Source organism: Thamnophis elegans, chromosome 1, assembly GCF_009769535.1.
Source record: "Thamnophis elegans isolate rThaEle1 chromosome 1, rThaEle1.pri, whole genome shotgun sequence".
NCBI lineage: Eukaryota > Metazoa > Chordata > Lepidosauria > Squamata > Colubridae > Thamnophis > Thamnophis elegans.
Genome location: NC_045541.1, coordinates 120,334,908 through 120,358,680, shown reverse-complemented (window position 1 = coordinate 120,358,680; position 23,773 = coordinate 120,334,908). Strand labels below are relative to the sequence as shown.

Sequence of the window (23,773 nt, the reverse complement as noted above, 5' to 3'; positions counted from 1 at the left end):
GCTATCATGTCTCCCCTAGTCCTTCTTTTCATTAAACTAGACCTACCCAGTTCCTGCAAGCATTCTTCATATGTTTTAGCCTCCAGTCCCCTAAACATATTTGTTGCAGATTTAAATTGGAGGGAGGTGGAAAAAAAGAAAGGAAGCTACAACAAATGCCTGAATTTTTTGATGACATAAATTAACACACCTCTCCTCAGAACAAGTCAAGACAGGACTACGTAACCGAAATTTCATACAGTTTTACTTATGTCAAAAATATATAGAGTACATTGCCAGTTTTAAATAAATGTTTTCTTTAGAGATTTGTCAAAATGAACCAATTCATCTCCAATCAAATCTCGCAAGTTTTTCCAATTAGTTCACATGGTTCTTGTATCTCATGACAGGATGATGAAGCTGTACTTCAGTGTGTAGCCAACATCCATAAAGAACAGCGCAAGTTCTGCCTGGCTGCAGAGGGGCTTGGAAATCGCTTCTGTTTTTTGGAACCAACCTCAGAAGCTAAAGTAAGACTCCTTACTATAATTTAATTTAAATGTAGTTTAATTCTTATTAGCTGCCCAGAATCACATTGGGGAAGTGGACAGCTGTATAAATCAATGTAAATAAATAAATAAATTGTCATTAATCTATAAACGGTTATTAGAATTTTTATTGCACTTCCTGTAGGAGGTGTGCAAAATCCTGAGTTGTTTTGCTTTGTGGTGTTCTCACACAAATTAAGACTTTGTTTGACAGCTGACTTTGCAATTCAAGAATGGAAGTTTCATTAATTTTCGATAAGAAAAACTATCCTTTGAGCTACATGGACATTTATAAGGAAAGTGTCCTTGGAAATCTACAAGGAAAACTATTCTTGGAATTGGGGTGGGGGTAGGGAATCAAATCACAATCTGTGCTGTCCATAGTAATATTATACAACAGACAAATGATGTCTTCTTCCTGAATTAGTACCAATCAGCCCGTTATATGTAAATAAATAATTGTAGAATTTGTATATTCTATTTCTTTACTATTCTATATTAAAAAGAAGATACCAATGACAAGAAATGCTTTTCTAGGTTAGCTTCATGGCATATATTAAAAAACATATTTTTAGTACCAAAGTGAATGATTTATATCAAATATCCTTTTATTTCTCAAATAATAAAGTTTAATCACATATTAATAATTAATGTGGTATGATTTTTTTGGGGTAAAAATGTTTTATTCTTTTGTATTTGCTTTTTTACTCCACTGAATTGTTTCTGCCAAAGATAAAATCTTTTCAAAATCACTGACTTAAAGCTTAGCTCCAGTAACAGCTGACTCAGTATATAAGAAATGCTGCAGTTTAATTGAAGTCATCTATGATGCAGCATAAGAAACAGAGGCAGTAAGAAAGGGTTTAGAATGATGGAAAAGGCCTGGTGTTAAATTAATCTATTAATCAGTCATTTTCCAAGTGATATGAAACTTCTTGGTTGATCTTCTCCAATCTGATCTCCTCCAGTTATATTGGATATCAGTCTTTGTCTATTGCTGCCAAAATGACCAAATGCTATATCTGGAGGGCACTAGTAAGAGAGGCCGTTTTTTGCCTTTAAGAACTGCACTGATCTGGCTTTGGCTTTCAGAAGTGTTGGCGATGCAGAAATAGCAGCTTGCAGAGTCTGAGAACAATTCCTAGGAACAGAAGCTATCAATGTAAGAACAAAAGGTGGTTTGGTCATATTACAAAGAATGACTGGGGAGCAAATTGCAGAACCACTATGTAAGGAAAGAATGAACAGGTCAAGAGAAAGGGGAAGCCAGAACACTAGTGGTTAGATTGAATTAATGACATTCTCAAAAAGAATAAGTTGAGTCAAAGAAAAAGCAATATAGCGAGTAGTGTACAGTTGAGGTAGAAACAAGCATGGTTTGCAAGAACAGAGAGCCATAGTGAACAATATTAATATAAACCAAATTTACCTGTATTTTTTGTTTTCAACCTCATGCCTTAATTTATTTGGCCTATCTTTTCATCCTCCTTTTCTGTGTTTTGCATGAGGTTGCTTAACCAGCAAAAGGTAATAGTCTGATTGCTTTTTCTATCTACATGTATTTCGTATTTTCAATTATAATGTACTGAAGTAGAGGTTACTTGGACCTCAGTTAGGAATCCAACTTTCCTCCCATTACTCCATGAACAAATTCAGGGAACACGGGAATTAGAGTCTTCTCAGAGCCACTGATCAAGTTGTCAGAAAGCTTGTTTGCATTAGCAAGAAAATGTATCCTGCCTTCATGCGAAACCTCTCTAGCTGCTCAGCTTATTTTCCCTGTAATGAAAATAAAACTAGTACTTAAAAGTTGGTAACTGTGACTTTGTTATTAAAAATGGAAGACAGTTTTCACATGCATAAAAGGTAAAGTTTTATATTTCATAGAAACCTGCAACCCATCAAATAATGGTCTATGTCTATGCCTTAATGACAGTGTTATTCTTGAATTCTGTGAAATGAAATTCAGCAGCGAATTTATGCTGTTTTATTAAATTAAAGTAATATGAAATCTTTGTGGCTGCCTAGAATTACAGATGTATGACTTTAAATAGTGATGCATTTATTATTGTTTACTGACAGATAATATCTATGTTATTTTTATGCTTCTAAATTGCTTTGTTGTTGGCTCCAGTGTCCCATGATTCAAATTGCATGAAAAATTATAATTATAATTTATATCTGAAAAGTTTCTTTTCTAAATATAATCTGCTTTTTATTACAACAATGTCCTTTTATCTATAAATGAAAATGAAACCATTTAATTTAAATGTACCCACTTTACTCAAGAATGCTGTATAAATAATCAAGGGAAATTCATTCTAAGAGAGAACCATGTTTGTCATTAAATTATTTCTATTTATTAATTTATAAATCTATTTAAATAAATTAAATTAAAGTACTTGAGGCAAAACAAGTTTGGATTATTCTGTTGCCGCTTTGCATCAGTGTTATGATGGCACTATTTGTAATATGAAAAGATGGTTTGTGGATGTGTCAAGTGAAAGTCTTTTAAGGGGTTGGGATGGGTCAGGTGTGAGTCATCAGTAGGAGTCTTGTGAAGAGGAAGTTACATCAGGTGAGGGTCATTGGGAGGTGAGTGCTGCTTGGGGAGTGCTTGCGTGGGTTGTTTGAGGAGAGGTGCTGCCACTGGTTACCTGTGTGGTTGATTTGTATTCTAAGGGTCCTTAGGCTGGTTGTAGGTAAATGTGTCTATTGATGGAATTGTGGAGTGTCAGGCGTGGTGGGTGGTAGTGTGGCTGATTATTTTTGTGTTGCCCCAATCAAACTGGTGCTGTTTGGGGATGGTGTGAGCAATTTTGATAATAATCACTATGCATTGATGGTACCTTACAATGGTATATTAACCACTAAGCAAACTAAGCACATGCTTAGGGCACCAGATCCAAAGGTGGCACCACAAAGTTGAGAAATAAACAACAACAACAACAACCACCAGACAGAAGACTGGCAGAATGCATCCATGAAAACCAGTCAGAAGACATGATGAAAATTCTTTAATTTCACAATTTATAGACAGGTTTAACCATAGTTTAAATAGGAAAAATGGGACAATCCTAGACCAGGCCAAGTCCAAAAACACCAGGGAATTTCTCAAAGCTTGGCACTCTGACAAATTAGCCATCAATAGACACATAGACATTAACAACATCTATAGACTATGCAAAAAAGGCAATCAACCTGCCCCAAAGAGAAAAGGATTCCAGCACCTTTCCACCAGTAATCAGCACTTTGTGTAAGAAATTTCAAAACCTCCAATTTCCCATCTTGTTTTCTGTAATTTTAAATGGTATTAACCTTGCAAATTATTTCTGAAGATTTACGTTTCATGACAATTGAAAGAAGCCTTACTATTCAAATTTGGTGAAAACAACAGGAGCTGAATGATCAGAAGGATGAAATGCAAATTAGAAAGCAAATATGTTTTAATAGACAAAATGTGTCAATGTGACAAATTATCCAAAAATATGCCTGAAATTAGTCATTATGAAAAACTTTGTGAAAGTGTTTCTCAACCCTGGCAACTTTAAGATATCTGGATTTCAACTCCCAGAATTCTCCTGGCTTGAAGTCCACATATCTTAAAATTGCCAATGATGAGAAACACTGTTCTAGAAGGATGATTTCACATCTTCTGTTGGCAGATTATTCTATTATCAAACTTTTCTTTGAAGAAGGAATATCTCTTTTATCTAAATGTATGCTTCTAAAATTGAAACAGAATCCCAATGCATGTGTCATCTTCAGTAAATGTGATTGTTTTGAGATTGGGTGAAGAGTCCTCATAAGTGAGGACTGGAAAGTGGGTAGAAACCTAGAGTGAATCCCACAGACTATCCATTCTATCTTTTGTCCCTGTCACCTCCATATCTGTTCCAGAAAATATCTCGGATAACCAACACAGATCTTTTTAAAAAAGGTGGGTAGGAGAAGAGAGAAAAAGATAGAAGAGTCTTATCTCACAGAAAACAAAATTTATTTTTTCTTAATTAAAAATTTAAGAATTTAAAGCTTATTTTCTATTTTAACTTGTGTGCTTATCTATATATTATTTGATAGTCTTGAAACAGTTTTTTTAAAAAATAAAATAAAAACACTGCCGCTCTTTGAAGTGATAATAATTGAGCTTCAGTTTAATTACTCTCTAATCATCTCTGGATTAATCCTTGCATCTAAGATCAAGTTTGCCTGATCAGATATCCTGTTACCATACCTTTCATCTGTCCTTATGGAAACATCTTAGTGGAAAAGAAAATACGTAACTTCTTCAAATATTGGGTGTTTCGTTAAAAGTAATAGAGATATATTGATTAATTTATCAAAAATCTGGAAAAAATATCCTAAGCATATATGAGTAGCAAAATGTTTGCAGTTTCTATCATTTTACTCTAATATCTTTCCCATCTGAGGAATTGATGGAAATTCTGGACAGCATCAGTCAATGATTATTTTTTTCTGGCAGGCCAGCTGTTTGATTCTTTGCTTCTTCTGGTAGTTTTAATTAAAATATAGTATAGCCTTTATTGCTATTGTACAAAATAAATACAAAGAAAATGGTTTTAACCTCACTGGTGCAATCCATGACAAGAAATACAAACAATATAAATAGTAAAAAGAATAATCCCAATGCAAGTAATTAGGGGAAAAGAAAAAAGGAAAAGAAAGAAAAAGAAAAACTAGTTATACATTTCTGTATGTGCGTGGAGTGATTGTGGTTGTGTTTAAGAGTCTGACAGCCCAAGGATAGAAACTAATTTTAAACCTATTTGTTTAGCTGACTATGCTTTGATATCTTCTGCTTGAATACAGGTAACATACAGGTAACATACAGGTAAAATACACATAACCCTGGACTTTGAACTGCAGTGATTCACTTAATAATTATGGTAAAATGGGTTATAAAATGGGGCAAAACTCACTTAACAGCCATCTTGCTTAGCAATGGAAATTTTGGGATTAATTGTGGTCATAAACTGAGGACTATTTATATTTCCTAGTATTTTCCCCCAATGGACATCATTCTGATTTAAAATATTCAGTCTGTGCTTACATTTTTATACATTTGATCTCTGAATACTTCTCTTAGTGTTCATAATCTGAACTCTCTCATCCACAGTAAGTTTTTGGTGGGGTGATTTGGTTCAGTAGAGATCTAAATCCCAGAGTTAGAAGGATGTAAAAGCAGAGTGAGAGATGGCTGTTCCTGCTGCTTTACAGAACTGAGATCTGCAGACCGTTTCCCCTTAATCGCTCTTTACTGTCCCTCAGTATTAGAAATGTTAATTTTCTACATTTTTTGAGAGTGTTTGAGCCATTTGGAGTGGGGTAATATGCAATTAGATCTCATGTTGTAATTGTTGCTGTTTTAAGAACTAACTATTGTGTAGGTAGGGTGGAGTAAGCCACACTGAATCTGTATGAATTGCTGTTCAGAATGTGAAGAAAATAGTGAAGCGAGAGCTTTTATTTTCATTGCAGTTGTGAAAATGTTCTGCTATGGAAGTTGTGAAAATGTTCTACTATGGATTGAGCTGTCAAATGTCTATGGAGACTTTCAATCATCCAGGTCGTGGCTGTCCCAAAGATGCTTTTTCAAAAGGCAACTAGAGTTTGTTTTTCCTTGAAGGCATGTCATTTCTCATTCAAGAAGCAGAACTGAAGAAGCTTCTTGGATGAGAAGAGAAACATCTTCAAGGAAAAACAAAGTCCAATTTCGTTTGAAAAAGCACTTTTGGGACATGATCTGTCAAGCACAAATATTTAAAGCCCCATTCTCATACCACTATACAGGCCTCACAGTGCAAATTGTGGATCTAATTTATATTATAGTCTAATTTGTTCTTTAATGTAAGCTTTCAAACAGTCTACCATGAACTGGATTCAACCACTATAGCTGTTGTCATGATTGAAACATAGAGGTGTTTTTTTTTTGAAGGACAGATGATGGAATGGGCAGAGTTCCAAGTTCTGAAGACAAATTGGAAGCTGATGTTTGTTATCTCATTTTCTTTATAGCTTACTTGCATAGCAAGCTATCAATAGATACCTCAGTTCTCTTTGGGAATGTTGCCAAAAATTGCAAGGGCATGCAAGTATAAGCCCAAGTAAAAAGAGCACATAAACATAATGGAACCAGCAGCACCTTCTAAATAGAAGAAGGAGGTAGGGTAGGAGGGAAGAACACAGAATATTTCTGAGGGTGTTTGTATGTTGGAGCAGTTGTCAACAGTGACAGAAAAGAGTAAACCTTGAGAGCCATGAAGGTAAAAAAAAGATAGAGAAACAAAATCAGTTAATGCCCACTTTTAAAAAAAATACAGTGACTGGACTAACACATGGTGTTAAGATATAATGTGCTTTAGTTGAGTGTTCTAATGTGTGGATTCAGCTGACATTTTGGAAAAAATGGATTTTGGAGATAACTTTATTAAATGGGTAAAATCAATATATATATTCACATACTGCACAATTTATAGTTAATAGTGTATTCCCTGAACCCTGTAAGATATTCTAGAAAGGTTTAATCCTTTCTCCACTGCTCTTTATTTTGGCTCCAAAAGTTCTTAAGATGAGAATAACTACGATGAAGGTGAAAAGTAGATAAACTAATCATTGCAGATGATTTGTTTTTAATAATGGAAAAATCTGAAGGAATTTGCTACACTAGCTGAGTTTAAACTTAATAGAGAGAAAATTAAAATGTTAAAAGTATGAGAATAGGAATTAAAAAAGAACTGGTTGGAAAAACTGGTTTTCAGATTGAGAAAAAAAGTAAAATATCTGGGTAGTATTCAGGGTGGGGTTTGGCAGCCACTACTGCCAGTTTGCTTGTGGGCGCACAGTGCATGCATGCTTTGCACGCTTGATGCATGCTGTGCCCACATGCACAGTACAATAAAAATTGTTATGTGCATGCACAGAAGCAAAAAACAAGATGGTGACATTTATGGTGTTGCCAGGAGAACCGGTTCTGGGTGTGGCAGGTCTTGGTGGACTGCCGGTTCCAGTGACCCATGCCACCAAACCACTACCGGTTCAGCTGAACCGGTCCGAACTGGTAGGAACCCACCGCTAGTAGTACTATGTTTAACATGAATTGTATGTTATTTCAGAATAATTATATTAAGGTACAGAATGAAATTAAGAAATGTTAAAATGGGAAAAGTTGCACTTATTGTTGCAAGAATTTCTATGATAAAAATGAATATATTGCTTCGAATGATACTTCTGTTGCAAACAATGCCAGTTTTGAAAAATCACATATCTTTTAAACAGTAGGAAAAAATTATCTAAATTTGTACAGTTGGATAAGAAACCAAGGATTAAATATAAACTTCTGCAGGGTACAAAAGACGGTGGGCAACTTATATGTAGACTTAAAATTGTATGTGCTGCCTATTTTTTAGTTTAGATGAAGGAATCGATCTTGTTAAGAAATAAGGGTATGTTAGAATTGGAATATCATAACTTCAAGTTTGGTTGGCATGGGCTCTTATGGTATAATAAAGTTAATGTGGATTTGAATTTTTATTACGTATGTGACAGTGCTATATTGAGAATATGGAATAAATACAAGCATGGGTTATGCCTGAAGATATCTTTATTGACCTCAACACAGGAAACATTTTACAGAAGAGAAGCAGCAGATAGAGGCTGTCATATCAATAAGTCATACCAATTAAGTCATATCAAGATTTATTAACAGAAGAAAATATAAGAGAATGAGAAAAATAAGATAAAAGTCAAGTGTACAATTAACTATAGAAGAACATAATTTTCAATTGTTAATAAGACAGAAAAGAAAGCTATAATATGGATAAAAACAATGGAACTTAAAAACAATGGAACTTGAACTTGTGTACAAATAATGAATGTGTAGTAACAAAAAAGTATAAATGTATGTGAAGAGTTCAAACAGAAGAACAGGTTAAAGACTACATGACAAAATGGGCTATTGACTTTGGCTGTAACATTGAGATAGACACTTGAGAGAGAATGTGGGTAATTGCTATTAAATTTATTTGTGTCATAATTTAGAGAATATTTTTCAAAATGATACATCATTGGTATCAACATACTGGAGAAATTTTCAAAAATATACAAAGGTATTTCAAACCAGAGTTGAACATGTGAAAAGTATTTACAATGCATCATGGATTTGTGAGAAAACTAAGACATTTTTGGCTACAAATTCAATGATGTAAAGGATCTTAAAGGTTAATATTGCAAAGAAACCAGAATTCTTTTTATTGGGACTTATGGACAATGAATTTGGAAAAAACTCAGTAGGTTGATTTTCTCATTGATGGAAGAATAATAATCCACAGTAAAGAAATGGATTGTGAAAATGTCAAAATCTGCAGAGATAGCAAAACAATGTAGAAGCTGACAGTAAAATCTCAAGTTTTCTTACTTAACAACCATGTTGCTTAGTAACGGAATTGCTAGTCCCATTTGTGATCATAAAGCGAAGATCGGTGGCTCTCACACATAGGATTACAGCCTTGCAATTGATTTGGCCAGATTACTTGTTCTTAGTTTCTGTTTCACTTTTATCTGAAAAATTAAACAGAAAAATTGTGATTGTTTAACCTGTTTATAGTCACGTATATTATTCACAATAGTGTATTTTAGTAGTGACATATATTCTTAGGAAGGCCTAAAATTTAGATATATGTTAGATGACTAATTGAAGTAGAAAATGATATTAACAGTAGACAATATAACAAGATTAGAATAAATCTTACGCTTACCTGTTATTTTCTGGTTTCTAATTATTTTGTTCCCCCAAAATATCACAATTAAATTAAAACAAAGAACATGATGCTACAGATAAAACTGTAAAATAAAAGGTTACAGCCTAACATAAATATTTAATAATAATTATTCCACAAATTGATAATAAACTTAACAGGCCCAAATCACTTGGAAATTATTTTGCAATAACATGTAATTAATAGTATCCACTCCTATCTCATTTCCCAGGCTTATTAAAGTACTTTAATTAAATCTGATTGTCATACATTCATACATTGTACAGAACAGCTTTACAAAATGGAAGATAAATAGTATAATTTTAATGCCTGTTTAAAAAAATCATCATGCACAAGAAAACTTGTTCATATTATTCCCCAGTGTTATTGTGCCTGATACATGATAAAGATGGCAGATTTGCATTGGATGGATAAATGAGACCTGGATGGCTAGATTAACCTTTCTATAACTTCCAGTATTATTTTATTATCAAATTATTTTATGTGGAGAACTGATTTTCCTGACTGCTTATTTTTTTATTATTTCTACTTCCAAATATTGATTTCTTTCCTAAGATATCAACTTTAAGGTTCCTTCTGCAATCTCCTTCATAAGTTTAACACTGAACCTTAACTTTTAGGTTTTTTGTTTGTACCAAACAACAGAAATAAAAAAAAGGAATAATTCAATTTTTATTGTTTTAGGATTTCTATATTTTAATGCTGTAAGCTGCCCCAAGTTGTTTAGATACAAGATGAGTGGCAAATACATTTAATAAAACAAACAAACAAACATTCTGAATTTTAACTAGCATTCCTGGTTTTCTTTGGGCCTTTTTTCTAGTTCATGAACATAGGAGAAGAATAATAGTTCTATTTTATTTTGCATTCACTAGAATCTAGCTTGAATATTGTGTTCAGTTCTAGACACCACATTTCATGAATAAATGGAACTTATTTAGAGAAGATAAAGAGGATTATCAGTGAACTAGAATCTTAGTTCTAAACAAGACTAAAGGTAATATGTAACCTAATTTTCCTGGTTTCATAGTAGAGGACTGGTAGGATTTAAGTTATAGAATTAAACTTCAACAGACTATTAAAATACATTTCTTGGCACTAAAAACAGTTTGATAGTGGAGCCAATTATGCAGAATAGAGGCAGGTTTTTCTCTGGATGTGTTCAAGTGAAAACTGTCCAGCTGAATTAAAGTGATGTATAATCTTCATGAATGAATAAACTAATGTTTTAACAACAATCAATGTATGATACATTCTGTTCTTTAATTCCAAATCACATTATGATATCTAAACCTTTTTTCTCTTCCCTATGTCATAATAACAAATGTAAGAATGTTAACTCAAAATGGGAGAATCCTAGAACAAATGTCAGTGTCACCTGATTCTAATAATGTGAAATAGTTTGAAATAATTGCCTCTATAAACCAGTAAATAAAGAAAAATTCCTTGGATTAAGTCTTTAGAATAATTTAGACAACAAAGAATCTACCTCCCCTCCCCAATATTAGAGCATGTAGGAATTGTTTTAATTTTGAACTATATCTATAAATTCGGCAAACGGCACTGATAGTTGTCAATAATACATAAAATTTCAGCCTATATTATCAATTTTATGTTCCACTGCAGCCGTTTTAAGTCCAAAATGTCCTTCAATTGCTTAATAAAACAGATCAGTGACTCCAAAATTGAATTAATAAGATAGTAGAGTTCTTGATGAGTACTATAAAGCATCTGGATATGTGAAGAAATAATTCCATTTATAATAACCCTGGGAGATAGATTAAAATACATATTTTAATCCAATTAAAGAAAAGAAGAATCATATCTTATGCAAGACATGCTCTAGAAATTCAGCCTGCACCATATCTTCATCCCCAGTGAGATAAACACTATTAAATCTAATTTATCTGATAGAGGAGTTAAAATCCAGTTAACAGTCTAATAGCTTACTTGTGACACATTTTTATAAATTGAAATTGCAAAAGATGAATTGTCAACGATGTCATAGTTTCAGGTCTTTATGCCAGAGTCGCAGTCTACATTTTAGCATCTTATTTAACAAAAAAAAAAAAATGGGTAATAATTTGGATAGGGAAATCCTTCCAGAAAATCACAATTATAAAATGTTCATTAAAAGGAGGTAAAAAAGATATCAAAAAGACATCATTATATATTTCCAAGAATCTGGGAGTGAAAAAAAGAAGATATCTTATCTAAATCTATGGGAAAGACATCAGTGTGAGATGTTTTACTCTAGAGGTTCTTAAGTATTCATGACTTCTGCTTGAAGACTAGGTGGCAGTCATCCTTAGGAGGTACGATTGAATTGGGTGCAAGGGTAGCCATTCCTACATCAGGAAACTCCATGTTCAGTCACTCATGCCCTGGACACCTCCCTATGGGTTACTGTAATGAGCTCTACATGGGATTGCATTTGAAGAACATCCACAAGCTTCAACTGTGCAAAACATGATGGCACATGCAGTTATGTCTGTATTCAGAACCAGTTACACTTCTGCTCCATGAGCTGCATTGTCTCCCAGTTTACTTCCAGGTTCATTTCAAGGTGTGGACCTCTAAAATCCTACATGACATAGGGTTTAGGATATTTGAGGTACCACTCTCCCCAATCACATCAACTTTTATTACTGATCTTTTGCATAATCTAATTACATTTGAAATGCTTCTTATTGCTATTTCTACATTGTTTGGAACGAGACTTAACCTGAAAATAAAAAGTATAATTGATTGTCAGAAAGAGCAGGAAGGAATGTCATCTTCATCCCTTCTCATGTAAATCTCCCCATACAATCAATCTTAACTATTATGTAGAAAGTTGATTTATGATATTCCTGTACAGAATGTTTATATAAAAAAGAAAAGCTATGATAATAAATATTATAATTAATATCATAATTACAACTTGCCAGCAAGAAGTGCCAGCAAAATATTAATAATAAGGCTACTCATACTAACACTTGAGATTAAAAATATTGTTATTAGTTAGTTATTCTTAAAGGATCTTTTCAGAGAATTTCCCAAAATAACTTAAATCACTTTTTTCTTTTAATGACCCTGTAATCTCTTTAATTGGGATGGAGTCTTAACTTAAATCATATACCTTGGCAATTCTAAATGGTATCCGAACATAGAAATGGAGGAAATGCACCTTCCTTATTAGGTTTCATAGTTAAAAATAGTTTTTCCAAATTACCGGTCTTGTTTTTATTACCGGTCTTTTGCATAATCTAATTACATTTGAAATGCTTCTTATTGCTATTTTTACATTGTTTGGGATGGGACATAACCTGAAAATAAAAAGTATAATTGATTTTTTTTTTGCTTTTGCAATTGATTTATATACCCGCTATTTACCTGTATTTTATATGCAGTGTTTTTGCAAGGCTTTTGTTCAAAGCATAGAACACAATGTACTTGGGATGGATTGGGAATAAAAACATACATAGCCAGTACATACAAAGTGTGTCATATTGAGAAAGGCAGCTTGGATATGTAAGGTCGGTTCATTATTTATTTTGTGGTGCAATAAATGATTGTGCATTCACAGACGTATAATGGATTAATCTATCAGATTTAACTGATCTAATTTAAAAGCCTTACACTGACGTCAGTGAGTAAACCTTCTGTAGACAAAAACAAAGAAAGTTTGATCTTTGTTGCTATTTTTTTTCCAGTATGTCCCTCCTGATCTTTGCATCTGTAATTTTGTACTGGAGCAGTCTTTATCTGTCAGAGCCCTCCAGGAAATGCTTGCCCACACAAGAAACACTTCCAAGGAAGGGGTAAGTACAATTGTTTTCCTTTGACATTGTGAAATTTCAGTCTTATAAAAGCAAACTTTTTACTTTCCTCTCTGGACCCAGAAGCCTTGCAAAATAAAGACTATTAACAACAAGTTTTATAATATTTTCAATATTTTCCTGGAAATCTTCCAACCTCTCAAGTTTTCTAAATTTCAACCTGCCTTAAATTTCAGTACAAGTGCATTTAATTGGCTAGGCAGCTACAAAATATTCAGCACATTAAAAACTACCTATATTCATTTCTTCAGCTCTTAGTCATTACCGGAATGCAAGTGGCTAATGCAAGATGAAGCATATTCTTGGAGATACAGCTACCCTTTGACAATTCAAAATGTTTATAAATCGAGTTGCATTGAATGTAGGTCATTTGCAGACTAGCATTACTTTTCTGTCCAAATCATTGGAGCAGATTAAGTTGGTAAATTTATTTTTGTAATACTTTGCACTCAAATAAGAAGAGGTTTTGAATTATATTTCGTATCATTCCCTCTTCTGCTTTAAAATATAATTGCATAAATTGAAACTAAGTATTTGAAGAGATGGCTCAAGCCAATACATTTATATATTTGTATCCCACCTTTATTATTTAAGGCAACAAACAGATCCAAAACTTCCTATTTCCCCCCCTGAAAACGACAGCAACAACTCTGTGAGGTGGGCTAGGCTGAGAGAGAGTGACTGGCCCAAATTCACCCAGATGGTTTACAATGGTAAGGTGGGACTTGGACTCATGATGTCTCGCTTTCCAGTTTGGTGCTTTAATCACTAGACCAAACTGGTTTTCTATAATACATGAACTTAATGGAAACTAAAGGTTTCATATATATAAGTAATGATATGGGGTGCTAAACATTGCAATAGGAATTTCATGTAATTGCTGAAATGATTTGTACCTTTTGATGACTGTGAGTTTCAGATAGAAAAATCCTCTGATCTTGATCAGATTATCTACGTAGAAACTCCTTGAACATGAAATTAGCCAGTGTAAAAGCAGAATAAGATTTCTATGTGAAGAGAGCCTAGTGATTCTGATCTTAGGGAAATCAACTGTCTATGGATTCCACCCAGGGTGAATGGTTTGAAAGAAAAGCCAGTTTTTAATCTCTTCCTGAGAAATTCAGCACCATTTAAAAACAACTCAACAGAAACAGACTATAACTAAGCTGCTCTGGTTACTTTTATACTAATTATACAATCAAAATAAAGTAAAATCAATACATTTCCCACTGAGGCTGTCAACCCTTGGATCACAGTAACATTGTTCAGTCTTGTTGACAGTTCAGATTTACCCACTTTGATAATTAAGTAGTGAATCCCTCTTTTTCTCTATAGAAGGGATAGTGTGGAAAAAGAAATTAAGTTTGATTACTAGTTGATCATAGTGTTTGACTTCCTATCCACAATTTGAAGCCCAGAATAGGTTAAAGCCTCTTCCAGGTCTTGTTTCTCCTGCCGCTATTCCATATACTTTTCAAACATTTTCCATTCTGCCCAACTTTTGCTAGCCACCTTACTCCCTCTATTTCTCTTTCTTCTGGTTTTCCTTCTCTAACTTTATTTCCACTTTAAGACTCCTGGAACTCATTTCAATCTGCTTCCTGTGCTTACTGTCTGATTCTATTTTCCTGAAGCAAGCCTCCCCGCTCTAAAAAAAGGCACTCCCCTCAAACTTTTTCATCTTGTTAAAATAAAGCCTTACCAAAACCTCAGTGGGACTGCTTTTACAACTGATATATTGCTTCACAGCCACACTTAACTTTCTATAATCTGGTATATGTTTGATTTTTTTTAAAAAAAATCAATTTGTTATCTGAGAAAAATATTGTGTGCATTTACACAGCAATCAAATCTTGATCAAAACTGGAATATGAGGGTCAGAATACATTGAAACTTAAATAAGCTCCTCATTTCTGTCTAAATTTCCGAATTCTCTAACCTCTGTGGTTGAAGTCTATGGGATCTTTGGTGCTGTCCAACCTCAGTCGTTTTCTTGAAGATCTTTCATTACCAAACTAGATAATATCTTCTAGCTCAGGGAGTACCAAGGGCCCCACAGTTCAACACTGAGCTACACATTTTTTTCTTTTTATAAGTGCTAGTCTATTTTATCAAGGAAGCTGTTCTTTTTCCCACTGCAAAATTAATTTAGCATTTTCGTATTTGTATTTACATACTTAATTGTGAAACAAACACAACCTAAGTAAGAAAGTTATTGCAGAAACATGGAAAGAGGGTGTATTTACATACATGACCTTTCCTGTGAGGACATATTACAAAAGATTTGTTGTTATAAGGCACCTAAAACAGTGGCTCCCAACCTTTCCGGCTTGGTGGCCTGGCTGGGGGTGGTGGTGAGGGGAACTCAGCTGTGGGAGGGTTAGCCAGCACACATGCATGTGCACAGCTCCACTCATATTACTGTGGGGCAGCATGTATGCACTTGCCCACTGCTTGCGGAAGGGGAGCTGTGTGCGCTTGTGGGTGCTGGCTTGCCACTTGCAGTCTGGTTCCAAATAGGCCATGGTCTGATAGTGGACTGCAGCAGAGGGGGTTCTTACCAGTTTGCACCGGTTTGGTGGAACCGGCAGTGGAAATGACGACTGGGTCGCCGAACCGGTAGGGACAGCATGCTCGCCATGCCCCCGAACTGGTTCCTCGGTCACCGCAACATCTTTTTTTTAACCTCTTTAAATGTTCTGCACATGCACAGACCTATTTACAGGCAATTGTGCACACACAGAGCAAAATTGCACGTGCACCGAACCAGCAGTAATGTCAGCAGAAACCCACCCCTGGGCTGCGGCTCATGGTTTAGGGACCCCTGATCTAAAAAACACCTGTCCAAATCAGTGTTAGAGAAAAGGCGAGTTGTGATGGACAAACCATGCATTGGAAAATGAGAGTTCTCAAAAGCAAAAAAAAACACAGAGCACACAAATATAAATGCTGGCAGAATTATTGTTTATGAATAAATAATAAATTACTGCACATTTACTATAGTACATGATTACCAAAATGCAACAACAACAAAAAACCCTTTGATGGGAATGTTCATGTTTTCCTGGGCTTATTATTAAAAAAGAATGGTCTTTATCCCTAACCATAACCCTTTTCCTTTAAACAGATTGTTCAGTGGAGCCAACTTCAAATTTCCCTTTCTGAAAATTAATCTCAGGTTAAACAATTTATACACATTATATACATTGCAGAATATACAGATAAGATTGCTTACATGTATCCCATCATCTTGTCAAGTGAATTGTGTTTAAATAAATACAACCTTCCTTTCTCACTCTTCAATAGAACATGCAACAGGGGGACTTGCAGTCATGGGTAATTTCCCTGGGGTCAGTGACTTTGTATTTCTGAATGGGGCTTTGCTGCTTTCAGCTAATAAATCCTGTTTCTGATACAGCAGCTGCATACTTGCTTATTTGGTAAAAGGAGGTCAAATGCAGAAGTTTGTAGGTCAACACTAGGAGTTGAGAAAGCAAAAGAGATTTTTATGGTAGGCAGACAAATCTGAAAATTTATAATACATGGAAACTTATTTGTTTTTAGCAACCTGCCTTATCGTACAGTCACTGGAATCCTGTGAAACAGGAATAAACACTGAATGGACATGTGCACACAAACACATGTTTAAAAGAGGAAATACTAGTAATCTGCTTTCTAATTTATGGGGGGGGGGGGAATTAGAAGTGGGATGAATGAATACAATTGTTCACCTTGAAAAGATAAGAAGTAAACACTGAATGGCTGGAAGTGCTCTGTGCTTAGTTACTGATCAGAAGGAGCACACAATGATTATCTGATAGCTCTTTTCAAGATCAATAGAGATAAAGAATAAATTAAAAGTGTTTTGACATCAGAATGTATCTGGAAATAGTGAAGCAGCCCAGATTAATCTCACATAAAATCTCATATAAAATTGAATTTAGAATGGATAAAAATTTGGTTGTCTCTGTGAGCCTAGGGAAAAACTCATGTGATTTTTTAATAGGCACGTGTTAGACAAAGGATTAATGGATGTGCCCCTTCCCATTGTAATTACGTATTGAGAGGAAGAACGGCAATATCTATTACAGAATCTTTAATACTCATCCAGCTATTGAGTGGACAACAACTGCAGATATTCAAATAATCAGGGGTGCAAAAAGGATTACAAATTAAATTTCATTTTTAATTGTGGGAAAGATCTGTGAAAGGCAGGAACTAAAGTTGTGGAAAGACTTTATAGTTTTATCCTATATAAATCTACTTTGATATAAGCTATGCTTAATTTAATGGAATTTATTCCAATAGTACATAGAGGACCACCCTTGAATCCAGTTTCCAGCAGTTAGTGAGATTATTTTTCTAACTCTTGTAGAAACAGAAAGAGCTTCTCATTTATTTTAGTTTTCAGGTATCTTTTCATTAGTGAAAGGATAACAGATTCTACTATTTTTTACCTTCAGTAAGTAGAATAATGGAAGTGTATCGCTTTCAGCAGAAAAACAGGACCAGATATTCTGTTACCTGTAGTGCTTGTATCCATCTTTTTCTCACAGCTGAATCTTAAGAGTGATGTTGCTGTTAGAACTTACATTGCACTCAAAGCATTGAAATTGTTTTTATATGTGTTGTGTTATTACATATTGATTATTTTTAAATAGCCTACAATGTGTAGAAAGATAGTCTGTGAAAATCAATAAAGTGGTTTTAGTGTTGAGAAGATTGGGACAATCCACTTCCAACAGGCACTGCCAACTCCTGAATAATAAACCATGCAGGGAAAGCTGGCAATTAATCATCTTTTTGGTAGATGTAAGTGAAAGTCTGTTGTACGGAGCAAGCCATGCAGTTGTTGCGTAGCCCAAAGAGCTTTGAACTTGATCCAATTCTTAAAGGAGGAATAAGCATGCAGATGAATATATCACTTACTACAATAAATATTAAGTCCTCATTAGCAATTGCATGCAGATGAATATATCACTTACTACAATAAATATTAAGTCCTCATTGTAACATCAATTGTCAAATAAGAGATTGACCAAAAATATTTTATTAATACTTGCTTTTGCACTGTTAGTAAGGGGTGGTGGTGTAGGAAATACCTAAGAACTCTCAGTGTACTGGAATGAAACAAGAAGCATGCCAGCTAAATTAATTATCCCAGTGGATTTTCTTGGTGAAAGCACAACCAGCTAACTTATATGCTGACCATTTATTTTATTTTTGGTCTCCCAAATGTGATTATATAAAGTTACTGCAGTAGTTTGGCAAGAATTTCTCTGCAGCCTGATTTTACGTTTAGCTTGCTGCATGCTAGTTTATTTCTTAGAAACATGACTACACAAAGCGAATTGACATTTCATATCTTAGACAAAATCTCATTTTACACCTTTATTTACTCTTTACACAGCTAGTTTTCATGATTTATTTATTTTGATAAAGCGATGAGTTTTGCTGGATAGTTACTTTATGGCTGGTGTCCACCATCAAAGTTTTATTTCAGTTCAAAATGTAACAAAATGTTCAGTTCAGTTGACTTACTTCCAGAAAACCGAGTTTGTATTTCACTATTGCTCGTGGTAATACAATACTTTCCTAAATAGTTTTAAAAATGTATTTATTTATATTGATTTAAAGAATACCCAACTGGACACTTTACATAATTAAAAAGGCAGAACAAGAAAAGAGAAATAGATGTTATGCATTCAGAAGGATCAAATAACAATAAAAGAAAATCACATCACAACTAATCTTACAGAGGCTCACCTACCATCCCATCTCAACGGTTGTGAAATAGCCAGATTGTTAATTGTTAATTTATTAAATTTATACACTGCAATTTACATATTGCCAATCTCACCATCCAACCAATCTTTGAATTTTTCATTCCTTCTTAGGAAATGTCATCAAGGTGGGAAGGGATTTGCGGGGGGGGGGAGGAAAGGGGGGAATTATTCCAGAGGGCAGGAGCTATAGCAACAGAGAAGGAATCTCCTTTGTTTAACAGAGGTGAACTTGAAGCACACCCACTTTGCTGAATCCTACCAATATAACAATATATGTGTTAGACTAAATTTTCATTTATCGTTTTGTTTTCACTTTTGCTAGCCTAGAGATGTCTTTGAATGGGTATGTTAATCATTTGTTTTCATATCATCTTCAGACTCTGCATGAAATTCATTCCATTTATTCTTGTCCTAAATACCTCCACTGTGTCAATGTTCTGAATGCTGATTGTTTCTTATGTTTTTGCTTCTTATAATAAAACATTTACAACTAATGACTAGAATGGTGGTCTTTGCTGAACTTTTATTTTTAAGTTAACTGTTATTTAAAACTATGCTTTTTAGACTTATAAGATCCACTGACCTTTTTTTAACCTAATCCTCTACTCCTAAGCATGTTTATGAAAAAGTAAAGCCTACTTATTTCCATAGGATTTATTCCTCTTTCAATATGCATAAGAAAGGTAGCAAAAATTTCAAAAGAATGGCTTGAAAATCTGCCATTAGTTTTCTGAAAAAATTTTCTTCTATGGTGGTACAAGTGAACTTGGAGTTAAATATTGCAGTATGTTGTTCTGCCATACAATTAGGAATGCTTTTGTTAAGCATTTCTACCAATTAACCATCCCCGTCTCTAAAGAGCTCAGACAGGGCTTTCTGCTCCAACTCCCAATTTTCCATTTTTATTTTTCTAGTGATACAGCATTTCAAAGGTATTGAGCATAAACATTTTCTTTTCCTTATGTTATCATTATAGGGACCATCGTGCCTATCGCCACCACAGCCTTGTCAATCATGCAATTCTTCCAAGCTTGGCAATACTTTTCCCCCCTACTAATATCAATTACTTGTATCCATTATTAGAGGAAGTGATATTCATTCTCATTAACTGGATTATCTTATCTGCATACTTCTGTTTTCCTCTTTTGCATCTTAATCTGCCTTGAGATGAAGGTGAATGGTTTCAGTACTATCAGTACTAGGTACCATGCTGTGCTCCTCTCCAAAATGTACAGAATAAATAGAGAATCATAAGGTTGAAAGGGACTTTGGAAATCTTCTAGCCCATCCCTTAGTACAAATCCTCATATCACACTTTTAAGCAGTGACTTTCCAACCTTTGCTTGAAAACTTTCAGTGGTGGAACTCTTGAGACTCCATAAAGCAAGCTATTCAACTAGATTCTAATGTTTATGGCAACCTATTTTTGTTTGCGATAAGAGTAAAGAGAGTTGAAAGGCTATGATAGCAAAATGTGAACTCTTTTAAATGGTTAATTTTGAATAACAAGTTTTGTCTAGGACGTGGTCTTTCTTTAGAAGAATATGTTTCTGTCATTAAATTGAAATTTGTAGCTTGAGAATTAAATGTGTGTTTTTCTATATGACATGCTTCAGAATTTATTCTGCATAAGGAAAGATGGACAGCTGCCAGAAGGGACAAAATAAAAGGATATACAGAGAAAATGGAAAAAACCTTTCTCTGAACCAAGCAAAGTTGCTAGAGAATTGCTAAATTTTGTAAGATTATTTTTCAAAGAAGATTTTGTGTACAAGTTCTTTATCTTTTGCTCCTAACCACAATATGTCTACTTTGTTTCTACCATGTTTCATGATGATACCCACGTCAAATGTCCAGTCCTTAATTGAAGCAGTTTATAATCACTCTTAGATTTTCTAGTTGGTATGTGGGATCTTCTCCTCTCATCCTTTTTGCTGAGTATGGACATTGCTTGACATATTTCACTGTGCAGTTGCTTCAGTATGTACTGTCAGGAATTAAGATTTGCCCATCTTCTAGTAGCCACTTAGGTCTACTATTGTCCTTACCCCTCTCCTTTTCTCTTTAATCACTACCTGGCAAAAATCATTTTGGTTTGGGCTGTAGGAGAAATTGCACACCTGCCTTTTACAGAAGTACCTGCCTGCATAATGCTTGACCATCTATAGAGCTAACTAATCATATTGTGCTTTTCTTATAGATGTGAGTTTAGCAATTTCTTGAGAGATTGTTACTAAGAACAGGTTTTGTGTTCTTTTTCTTAAGAAAAAAGCCTTATTCTTGTGCATCACAGAAAGTTAATTTAAAGCAAGAATCAGAGCTAGTTTCTTCAAGATGGCACTATCAACAGAAAAGAGATTCACATCCCCCTATAATTTTCTTTCACAGATGTGTCCAATTCACCATTTTACTTAATGGTCATCTGTGCCTTCATTGTGACTTACTATCATTAGCAAATGCAGACACATGACACATCAATTGGTTAACAACCTCTGGCAACAATGGTATCCATGCATTTGCGTAAGTCATTAGGGTTGGTTGACTCAATTTGCAGAGAAAAATAGTCTTCAAGAGTGAAAGATTAATATTGAAATTGCTTCATTCCACCCAAAAATATTTGGGATTAGCAATCAGATCACTATATAATATAATCCAGTTGCCAATTGCCTTTATTGTGTTTCCTATGTTGTTATTTCCTTTAAAGCAAATCTTTCTCATTATCTACCAGCTCCATATAACATACAGAGATAGTCAAACCATAATGAGTTATCACTTCCCTATAAGAAAAAAAATCAGTGCCCATGCTCCAGTTAATTGGCAGTGCCACTTAAAAGTATGCTGTCGGCACAATAATGATCTATCACATGTTGAATATTTTCAGCAGCTCCATGGTTGTTGAAATGCATAATTCCAGCTTGACCTAACTTGAGTTTTCTCAAGTGCCATGGAAGGAACGTGCATCTCCATTTAGCATTTAGGATTGCTGAAAATGTTATGCAAAAATAATTTATATAGCCACTCTTCTCTATTTCCTGTTAAGGCAAAATTGCCCTGACTATCACTTTGTTGCTAAGTACCTCCTCTGCCTTTTCCATTTCAGGACTGATCAGATAATCATTTGTAATTTTTGCAGTGGACAATGGGGGGGAAACTCTGTTAGTTGCCTAGCAATTGCAGGCTTTGTCTCTCAACCATTTGTGGTAATCCAATCTGAGTCACAGGCAGAATACCAAGGAACAGTTAATGTAGTCAAAGTAAGATGTAGTTTGGAGAGAAATATACTTAGTACATGCAAGATGGACACCATATGATGTCTCTTCCTCCCTCAAGGCTTGTATATTTTAAAATAAATACATGAAACATCTCAAAAATGCTTTTCCAAAAGGCAACAAACCCATTCCCCACCATTCAGTCATAACAAAAGAAGCTTCCTAGATGAAAAGTGAAATGTTTTCAAGAAAAAAAAAACAAGACAGTCCAGTTGCCTGTTGGAAAAGCACCTTTGGGACAGCCATGGCCTGGATGACTGAGAATCTGCAACAACTGTCAATCCCACTATTCATGCAATATCATGATTGTATTGGAAAATTATGAGAAGAAACAAAACAAGGTTGAAAACGCTTCAGTGAGATCAACTCTTATGTCCTTAAAATAATTAGAAGATAATTGTTCATATTACGGCTTTTGGCTTTTCCTCTTTTCATGCAAGTAATTCCAAATGTGCATTTAGTACTTTTAGCACAGGTGATGATTGAGAGAAGTTTCACTTAATATTGAAAATGTGATGTTATAAATTCATTTATATTTCTTTCCACATTTCCTGCTCATAGAAATGTTCATTGTATAAGAATAAAAATCTAATATTCCACAGGATTAAAAAAAAATCCGACAGCTCTAAATCCAATGGTTTTTGCCTCTGAACTAAAATATAGGAAACCTATAACCCACAAAATGTTTTCTAGAAATAATATAGTCTACCAACAGAACAATATAACTTAGGTTGGAGCAAGGGATTTCTAAAGCAGATGCTGAGCTTTTCTCTGGCCCACTAATCTAATAGTACATATGCCTCGGGTGGATGTCTTGTTGTCCCCCCCTTTTCCCCCACCTAGTTGTGTTTTAAATTAGTCTCCGGGAAGTTTCAGTGGGAGGAAAATAACTATGCCAGCCACTAAACTGGCGTTATTTCTTTAAAAAATAGCTTTTTGAAAGGTAAGAAGCAAAAGGTTTTAAAATCTCTACTTCAGCTGAGATGGCAATGGCGGTGATGTACAGGAAATGTAATTAACCAGTGTTTTGATAAATAAGCATTTGCATTGTGGCACTTCATTTTGACTCCCTGTGTGATTGCGTCCTAATATGCATAAAATGCTGTGTATACACTCATAATTAAGCATCCATTTCAAGAACAGTTCTTTCGCCTTTTTTGGAATTTTTTCAATATGAAATCTCAAGGACTTGAGCTACTATTGTTTTATTTTAAGGAAGATTAATAATTAACCTATCTTTTCCTGATATCTGATTATTATTACTTTTGCAATGTTTTCTCTTTGCAAAGACTTTTTAAACTATTTTTCTAATAATTTTCAGCCTTACTTCCTGTAATACTCGACTACATAAAGCTGACAATCAACTATGGGATTCAGTACATCTCAATCTAGGGGCAGTGTATGAATTTATCAAGCAGTTTATGCATCCACTTCATGGCTTTCCTTTTTATGAAAGATGTCATATTTCCACAGAATGAAGCTTGGGACAATACTCCCTAACTTTGTAACTTGTTTAATCAAAATTAACCAGAAGGATAATTGTAACTTGACCTAGGACCTAGGTGTCTAGATTCC

At 34.3% G+C, this 23,773-nt stretch overlaps 1 protein-coding gene across 1 annotated transcript in view; it reads left to right on the top strand.

Annotated features, from left to right (window-relative positions):
• Nucleotides 1-249: 249 nt before the first annotated feature.
• The window catches only part of RYR3 (ryanodine receptor 3), a 249,476-nt gene continuing 225,952 nt past the window's right edge, over nt 250-23,773 (top strand). The window contains exons 1-3 of the mRNA XM_032213643.1: nt 250-267; nt 390-509; nt 13,018-13,125. Coding sequence (XP_032069534.1) covers nt 250-267; nt 390-509; nt 13,018-13,125 — 246 coding nt within the window. The remainder of the gene's footprint in view (nt 268-389; nt 510-13,017; nt 13,126-23,773) is intronic.